Below are 9,784 nucleotides of genomic sequence, written 5' to 3'. Positions count from 1 at the left end.
TATGTATCATACCTCATATGAATTATTATACCCTGCCAAACCAATACACCCTATTCAAAAAATTGTTTAAAGTGTGTAATTTAATTCTTAGATTGCATCAAAATTTGTTATTGAGGCTATCGCTAGTGATGAATATTGGAATTGGAATAATCACACAAGATGACGAATCAAATCATAATATGGTCTACTCTTTATATAGTCCGATTCGGTGTATATAACCAAGCAAACAAAGAATGTGAGCAACTGAGCACAAAAGTTAAACTACTCACTTATTGATATTATAGTAAATATTAGTGTTAGTTTCTTATAAAAATGTGGTGGCAGATTAATCTGCTGTTGGTTATTCATGTATAGTCCAATAATTTGAAGTAACTAATTAATAAAAATGCAGAAGTAGATGAGAGATTTTGTCGAATGTTTAGGTCACAAGTGGAACTTTATCCACATGCATGCGCTGGAAAAAGGAATCTCATGGGACTATTATAATGGGGTTTTGTTTCTTGCTTGGGCGGTTTATTCAATTAAAGTAGACTGCTTCCAATACTCATTTGCTGTTATTATAAAATCCAATACTCATTCTTTTTCACAACATATCTTCTGAATTAATTAAGATTTACTTGCCACACACACTTTGTCTTTTAAATGTTTTTTAATTAAAAAAAAAAATCATGCATGCGTGTATTAGAAAATAAATGAATTCAGTAAGCATTACTTACCAACAAAATAGGAGTATGTAGTTTCCAATTTGCATTTAAACTCTTCCTCTGTCATTCTCGTGTTTTTTGTTTTTTGTTTTTTTTCCACACGTACGTAAAAGAAAGAGAAACAAAATCGTATACTACTGCTATCAAATTCTCGTTTAAAATTATTGGCTTCACATAAATGGTGTAATCAAATTAAATAATCAAGTACCGTGATTATCATTGTTGCTACGTTGCTTAAACATTTAGACATGTAATTCACTTTGCGTGAGTTCAAAATGTATATTAGAATAAAGTTATACTAATGGTTGGATGATTAGTAAAGATATAAAAAATACTATTTGTATACTAAAAAATCAGTTATTAATATATTTATATATATGTATAATTTAATTTATTTTTAATATATATTTTATTTTAATATATATTTTATATTAGGTGTGACAATCATGTCCGCAGAAGGTGGTAGTGGAGCCAGCACCATTCATGGGTCATATATAGAAATTAGATTTGCTATATACATATACTTTCAAGTGTCAATTGGAAAATTTAGTAACAGTATCAACATATAAAATTTTTAAAGTGATATCACTGTTGACTTTATAATTTGTATTAATTCAAAAGAAATTAAATTCTCCTTTTTTCATGTTACAAAATTTCTCAAGAGCTTGATCCAACGTAACTTAATGTAATTAATGTGATAAAAAGAAAACTATGGCATTGAATTGAAAGCAGAGAAGAGAACAGAGTGCGGTTTTCATATAATGAAGTTGATTCCATTAGATTTTTGTAACAATAGAACAAAGAAACAAGTGCAAATAAATTAAAGGCATGGCTTTCATGTGAAGCAGCGAATCATTAAGCCAGGCATGAAGGACGAGTTGGTTAGTTAGTTGAATCATTTTTTGTTGAGAAGGGAGGCACGCAATTCGGCAACGTCGATCTCCTTGATGTTCTCGGGTTTGTAGTAGCCAGTGACAGGGTCAGGCACCCATGAAACCTTCTCTCCCTTCTCTTCCCCTGAAGAAGAAGACTTCTTGCTTCTGATGGCGCTGGATGCTCCTCCTCCCCTTCTTGCTGCTACGCTTCCTGTTGCCGTCGCAGCGTAGCCACGGGAGGCGGTGAGAGCCTTCGAGATTTGGTTTTGAAGGAGGGATGAGAGAGCCTTGGAGTTAGCGAAAGAGCGTGCCATTTCAAATTCTAAGTAACCGAGGAAAGCTTATAATCTCTGAATGAATAAAGAAGAAAGAGAAAAGAAGCTCTCCGCAGCTGTATTGTGAATATTTGAGGGTAGAGGCGTAGAGGGAGTGTGAATATATAGGGTTCAGAATGAGAAGGGTCCAGGAAAGAGAATAAGGCGCGTCAAATTAACAATGATAAGACGGTTAGACCTGGTCAAAATTGGAACCTGGTAACTGGTAAGTCGTCTGAGGTCAATGAACCAGTGAATGACCATGAAATGCACTTGCCGACTTGCCTTTCTTAGACTGGTTTTATAAAACTTTTACTTTTTTAAAAATTATTTATAAAAATTAGTTTTTAAAAAATAATATTTTAAAAATTACTTTAAATATTTTTAAAAACATCTTTATCTTATCTTATAAAAATTTATAAACGTAAGGGCAATAGGGCATAATCTGTGTAATTTATAAAAAAAACATTATAGTACTTCTTAAAAAGACTTTACTAAACGAACTCCTATTTGAGTTCTAGTTCCACAGAAGGCCGGGCCCCACAACTTGCCTTGTCAATTAGTTCCAGTGCAATGCAACTAATACTAATGCAACATCCGTGAATTACTAGGTATATAAGGTAGTCAAGTCATCCACTTGCATCCCAATTCGTTTCTATCGCAATCGTGCTTTCCTATTACATTCATGTGCATGAACCACCGAAAGCCTGCCTACCCAGCTAATAGCCACTTATAACCGGCAAAATTCACAATTGTCACCATCCATCTTTACACCTTCTTAGAACCTTCTCAATAATTCTCATCTCTGCTCATCGTTACTAGAAGCAAAACCCGTTTTACACGCACTTATTAGTTTCGAGTTCTGCGCGTCAAAATCAAAATAAATGATAAAAACCGCATACAGAAAATCTAGAATCATCGAATAATAAAAGGTATAAAATAATCAAACAATTTGACCGCTTCGACATCACAAGTTGCATATCAGTAGGCTATGAGCTTGCATTCTCTGTGATACAAAAGTCAAATTATAATTCATAATAGTTACGCATCCCAAGTTGGGTTTCAGTGAGTTCGTAATTGGACTCATATTGGCCCAACAAACCGTAATAAAATAAAATTCCAGTTAGGGAGGCCCATTATGACCCAGGGGAAAAAGCCCAGTGGTTTTGTTACTCAGCTTGGTTGTTGTGTTGGCTATTCATGGTGGCTTCGAGCACCGTCTCCGGCAGCGGCTCTAGCCTTAGGGTTTTACCATCTTCGCTCCTCACTTTCTTTTCCATCGGAAACAATCGAAATCGCAGGTGAAACAAAATGTCTGAACCCAATGCGATCGCTGAAATCCCTCAGAACATGACCATCTACATCAACAACCTTAACGAAAAGATTAAGCTTGATGGTACCTCACCTTCTATTCTGTTTTTGCACTTCTCATTCACGCATTTCCACTCTGTTCGATTTCAATTTCAATTTTCCTTCTTTTTTCTTTTTCCCTTCAGAGTTGAAGAAGTCGTTGCATGCTGTTTTCTCTCAGTTCGGGAAGATACTGGAAGTGCTAGCGTTCAAGACTCTGAAGCACAAGGGTCAAGCTTGGGTGGTGTTTGAGGATGTTAATTCTGCTTCCAATGCTCTTAGACAAATGCAAGGTTTTCCCTTCTACGATAAGCCAATGGTACCAGCTTCTTCCTTCAGTTCAGCTTTGATTTTTTTTTTTTTCTTTTTTGGGTATATTTCGGTTTGTTACCTGTATTGAGTGCATAGCTGTAATTTTCGTTTGATTCGCTTCTGAACTTTTGATTTTACTGTTTGGCGTGCTTAGGAATTCTGAGAGCACTTTTGGAAATACTTTTGATTATTCATTCAATTTGCATTACATTGTTCATCCCTTGTGATGAGTGGCAATATTGGCTATCGGTTTTGTTATTTAATCAGTAGAAGCAGTTCCCTAAACCAATTAGGAAGAGCTTTAATTGGACTAGCCCTGTATCTTAGAAAGAAATAATCCATGACTCTGAGAAAAATTGATGCTAAGAAATGGCCGAGTACAATATATCAATATTTGTTCTCAAGGTATCTCAGCTATCATAATTTACTAGGAGTCTAGTCAGTGGTTTGCCATCTTAAACTAAACCACCAACACTAGGGTTTGGGGCCTTGTAGATAAATCCTATTCACTTTCAGTCACAAGGGAATGTTATCACAATTAATTTTATTAAACAAGCCTCAATGAAAAGTTCATGAATCAAATCTGATTTTAGATTCATCTAGCAGCAGATGAATATATTTCTGTTAGTGGTTATATAGCAAATCTCTCGCTCAAATGCCATAAAAAACTATTTGCTGATCATGTATCAGTTTGTCTTGGAATTTATCTTGAGAAAAGGATATTATCGAAATTACACATGGCATTAAAAGAAAAAAGATTGCTTTGTTGTTTTCTTTGTGGAAAATGGAACAAATTTGTTCAAGCAACTTGCATGTTCTTTTACTTCACCTCCTTAGTTTCTGCTGCTGATTTAGATATGTTATAGTTTACTCTGTTCCTGTCAATGTTTTAGAACTTATTCTTCTGCAAGAAATTGAAATATTTCAACGTATGCAGAAAATACAGTATGCAAAGACTAAATCAGATATAATAGCAAAAGCTGATGGTACCTTTGTCCCGAGAGAAAAACGGAAGAGGCATGATGACAAAGGTACAACACTCCTAATTCTCTATTATGTTTTATGGATATTATATAATGTAAATTTAAAACTTTATGGCCGTAAAAACCTAAATTTAAAACTCAGGCATCTAAATGTAGTTATTAAATTTCACAAAATAGTGAACCTTTTTTTTTAAAAGAAACCTAAAAAATAAGCAAGGAACTGGATTCCTCTAGTTTTGACTTCTGAGAAACTGGGATGGATCAAAGCGTTTGCTGACAAGCTTGTGTAAAATTTGGCCATAGCAGTTTGTGTATGCACAGTCAAGAGTTGCATTTAGATGCGGAAGGAATTTTTATGAAAGTGACTCTGATACATTATGATGCAGGCAAAAAACGGAAGGACCATGTTGATCCTGGTTTAGCTGGAATGGGCGTAAATCCAGCATATGCTGGTGCCTATGGTGCAGCTCCTGCTGTAAGTTTCCTCACTTTCTTGTTTATTTTTTAGTCAATGATCATGTAAAACACCTACTAGTTTTCTAGTGACTAGTTGCACCTCAATTTACCAATTTCATTCGTGGTGTGAAACTAGCTGCATGATTTCTAAGACTAGAATATGGGTTGGTCATGTTTTGTAGAAAATTGAACCGAATCAGGAAAATTTTCTTCTTTGGTTTTCCTGGAAAATGTATTGTTGGTTAAAGTGGGAGGAAAGAGATTATTGTCATTGCTTGAAAGTCAGAAGAGATGACATGCTGAAGCATGAACAATGTGTTTCATTGTGTTCCTGATCACCATGTCTACTTAGTTGGTTTTACTTTTATTTTATACTCTTTTTTCTAATATTGCTACTATCCCAGGTATCGTATCCAGGTGGTGCAAAATCTATGGTACCTGAGGCTCCTGCCCCACCAAACAATATTCTCTTCATTCAAAATCTACCCAATGAGACAACTCCCATGATGCTGCAAATGCTCTTTCTTCAATATCCTGGTTTCAAGGAAGTTAGGATGGTGGAAGCGAAGCCAGGAATTGCATTTGTGGAATATGGAGATGAGATGCAATCAACTGTAGCAATGCAGGCCCTACAAGGTTTCAAGATAACACCACATAACCCGATGTTGATAACTTATGCCAAGAAATAGATTAGTGGTTTCTTCAACTTGTGGTGTGAAAATGGCGTCTTATATCTTCAAAGTAGAATTGTTAATTCATCTCATACGTTATGTATCTGCATAATTGATGTTTACCCTAGGCAGCCATGTTTCTTGTATGATTGTAGTTAGGGTGATGACTTCTACATTGAAAAAATTTCGTATTCAATACATCCCTTTCTGGTTCAAATTTAACAGTTACAAAATTACTTCACCTTGTCGAAGTTTTATTGGTCTTGTATTTGTGCCATCTTATGAAGGCTCGTCTTTAGTGACCAAGTCAACAACCATTTGGATTTTGGTGATCCTCCCTGAAAGCTTCCTCAAGTTTTAGCATAAACACTATATCAGTGGGAAAAATAACGATTTTGAGCAAGGGTACACACAACATGCTTGCATATGCATTATATATGAAAATAAAGTTGGTAAATAGCATGCTGATGATCTGATACTCTTACCCTAATGCTCCTATTCTAGCCTGTATTGAAATATTTGTGAGAGTTTAAATTGTTCACGTTTCGTTTTGGCTAAATGGAATTCCTTAATGCACTTTTGCCATTCCTGTTTAAAAAAGACTTATTGTGAATTGTGATATTGTATTGGAGCCAAGGGTAATGTAGACACACTACTTAAAATCGTATATTTGTTACTTAAAATCGTATATTTTTATTCTTTTATTAAATAGACATTTCCTAATGGTTTAATACTTTAATTGGGCTAGTTAATCTGAGTGTTCTATTTCAAATACCGATACTTCAATAGCAGAAAGGAAAAACAGAACTGGGTGATGTTTGTCAAAAAGAGAGTGTATGTGTATGTATGTGGCAATGGTAAGTACCTTGTTTTTGTTTTTTTCACTTTAGCATTGAAGACTTAATGAGTTCCCAAATTTAATGGACAAGGGAGAAGCCTTTTTTGTTTGATTGCTGTTCCTTTCTCCGAAGCATAGTGGAAAAACAGACATGAATTGCTGTAGAAATTTAGCTGTTTGGGAGGCATGATTGAGTTTCAAAAAGCCTTTGAATAATGGGTGTGTGTGTGACCAAATAAAGCTTTCACTGCATACCAAATGCAGGACGCACACGCCAATATTTAAGTCCCTTAGATTTGATAATGACCTCAGCCAGAATCTATGTTCTTCTTCCACAAGATAGACATAGAGGTAGAGAGGCATGGCCATTTCAAAGTGGTAACAGTTCCAATCCATCTTTTGTATCACACTAAAAGTACCCTTCCTTACATGGACATCACACGTAAGTATCCCTTATCAAATTTTAGGCATGCAAGCACTCTTTCACTTTTGGCTTTTGTTTTTTTAACCTTTGGCCTTTGCTTTGAGCACATTATTTCAACTTGTATGGCAATGGCAGTGGGTGACCGATTCACCAAATCCAAATAATGATGGCCAAGCTTACATGAGTGTGTCGTGTGAGCCATGTAATGTATGTATGACACTCTCTTAAATCCATATTTAACCTATTCTCCCACGCCACTGGTTTTTCTCATTCTCTGCCGCAATATAATTATCTGCTATCAACAGAACATAGTCGTCACCCATCACCAATAATTATTATCCATTAAATTAAATGTGGGTTCTACAAAGAATCAAAATCTTTGATTAACACCCCAAGAGACATATTGACCACAAACTTATGAAATATTATTTAAGGCCAAATAACTACAAAAATATTAAGAGATACAAATTTGTTTAGAGAATAAAACATATCAGAAAATAAATAAGTTGTTGTTATTATAGGACAAAATTCACCAAGACATAGATAAAAGGCGCAACTTTTATATTTATAATTTAACAGTATTAAAATAATAATATGTCCTGATCCAACAATGATTATGTTTGCTGAAAACCAAGTTTGCCTGGTGTGGAAGTTATGTGTCCTTCACTGTTAGTATTCACCCCATATTCATTGCTTTACCATATTTTTTTCTTTCCCTTTTTCTTCTGCAGGTTAAGTGTTTGAAATTCTTGCAGTTGTAGCCTCTGTTAAACCACCAAAAACTTTGGGGGAAAAGGGCAAAGACCCTATTGTATATAGGGAATGATATCTACCTAGGGAGAACCTCTCTCACTCTCTCACAAACACAAACACAAACACATGCCATACTCAAAAACTTGCGCCCAACACGCAAAGCCTACGTGCACTCATACATTATTCTTCTCCTCCTGCTGCTTGCACCATCCAATTCTATGCAAAGGGAAATTAAAGATGCAAGCCACTTACATGTGTATATATGCATGGTGGGACCCATCATTGTTGATCCAAAGGCTGCCATTGGAGTTAGTACAAATGGAAAAACAAGTGGCCAAAGTGTTCAAGTGAGAGTGAGAGTGAGAGTGAGAGAAGAACCTCAATATGAACAAAGGAGTTGTTGGCTTTTTTATGATATTAAAGCAGACATCACTCATTTTGGGTTTCCTTCGATATCCCTTCTTTGAATTTCTGTGTGTACTTGCCATCATGCTTTGCCAGACTCCCTTTCTTTTCTCTCTACTCAGCAACCTCACTTCACTCATTGCTTCTCTAAATTACCACCTATAAATACCCACCCTTCTCTCACTGTTTTTCTCACTTCAAACTAAACGAGTTCTAATGGATGAGAAACTCCTTGTTGGAGAAGCAGGGCACGTGCAAATTCTCTTGACACATTCTTCCGAATGCCATTGATGAACACTTTGCACGCGCTCCCCTTCTCCAACACGGGTTTCTCACCCCTTAATAAGTGTCTGAGGTAATTGCTCTCTTTCTTTCTTTCTTGCTATGTAGATTTATTAATTTGCAAATATGCATCACCCCTGTTATGTTCTTCTTTTTGATAAACACAGTGAAGCATGTCACTTTCAAATTGTGCTCTCCAAAGTAACCAGTAATTGCATACATTTTAACGAAGTTTGCTTATGTTACTGTTATGTATAAAACACCAGAGGTGGCTCTTTTCTGTGTGTATCAACAGAATCTGAACTTGAATAATTCAATGGAGACTTGAACTGAAAGTTATTATCTTGATAAACGCAACAACTAATTCAGAACTATTATATAATTAAGAAATAGCGTATTACTTAACGATATGCATTAGCAAAATAATAACGATGGATCCATCATGAATTAAAATGATCAATGAATTATGACCTGATGAAAATTAAATTGATGTCTGTAAGCAGTTAGAGAGACTGATTAAACTATATGTGTAATTCTTATATACACATAAATTTAGTATGTTATATTTAAATACAAGAAAATTTTGAGAAGAATAATAATAAAAAAACACATGTAGATAGACAGTAGACACGTAAATAAATATTTTTGAAACCCATAAATCATTTGATGTATTTTAAATCAAGTTAGTTAGACATTTTTAGTATGCATGTACTAAAATTGATGGGTTAAATTTGTATGCACAAAATTTTCTCTTATTATATTTATGTGAGAAATAAATAATGTAAGCTTTAGTAAACAAATATTTATTTATTATATTATTTTAAAACTTATACTTTAAGAATATTTATTAAGATAAACATAGTATTTACTATATCACTCAATCTCACACTTATTATTAGTATTATTATTATATTTAATAAATAAAATAGTGATTTTTTTTTGGTGACTAAATAAAATAGTGAATTGAAGTCACTTTTAGTGTGTATTAATTTGGTAGTAATAATATATAATTGTAATTATTGATTAAATAATCAAGTTTGTTGTATAAATAGTCACAAAAAAAGGTTTATTGTATAAAAAATAACCAAGCTCACATGTGACATGTTTTGGAAAAACAGATAGACAATAATATTCCCGTAAAATAAAAAATATAAAAACCTTACATAACTGTAAATAAAACCCACTTAACAGTATGAACTGTAGATGATAAGCTGATAATAGAATATTGACATTTTAGTTGTAATAGATTTATATTTGTAAAAGAAGATTTCGAAAGCTAGCAATAATAAAGACATTATTGATGAGGTAAATATAATTTTAATATAGCAAAATTTACTACGAATGATGATGAGATATATTGCAAAAAATAAGTTTTTAAAATTAAAGTATAATACTTTATTTAGAAAAATGAAATATT

The 9,784-nt window shown here is 33.9% G+C and overlaps 2 protein-coding genes across 2 annotated transcripts; one reads left to right on the top strand and one right to left on the bottom strand.

The window, feature by feature from the left end:
• LOC107645642 (indole-3-acetic acid-induced protein ARG2) lies at positions 1,400-2,000 on the bottom strand. Its single transcript, XM_016349721.2, has one exon. It carries the CDS (start codon positions 1,891-1,893, stop codon positions 1,600-1,602), a length of 294 nt encoding a protein of 97 aa, XP_016205207.1. The 5' UTR covers positions 1,894-2,000; the 3' UTR covers positions 1,400-1,599.
• LOC107645641 (U1 small nuclear ribonucleoprotein A) lies at positions 2,810-6,134 on the top strand. Its single transcript, XM_016349720.2, has 5 exons — positions 2,810-3,289; positions 3,390-3,562; positions 4,493-4,586; positions 4,925-5,013; positions 5,399-6,134. Exons 1-5 carry the CDS (start codon positions 3,205-3,207, stop codon positions 5,681-5,683), a joined length of 726 nt encoding a protein of 241 aa, XP_016205206.1. The 5' UTR covers positions 2,810-3,204; the 3' UTR covers positions 5,684-6,134.

Source organism: Arachis ipaensis, chromosome B06 (genome assembly GCF_000816755.2).
Source record: "Arachis ipaensis cultivar K30076 chromosome B06, Araip1.1, whole genome shotgun sequence".
In the NCBI taxonomy this organism is placed as follows: domain Eukaryota; kingdom Viridiplantae; phylum Streptophyta; class Magnoliopsida; order Fabales; family Fabaceae; genus Arachis; species Arachis ipaensis.
This window is presented reverse-complemented; position numbering and strand designations above follow the sequence as displayed.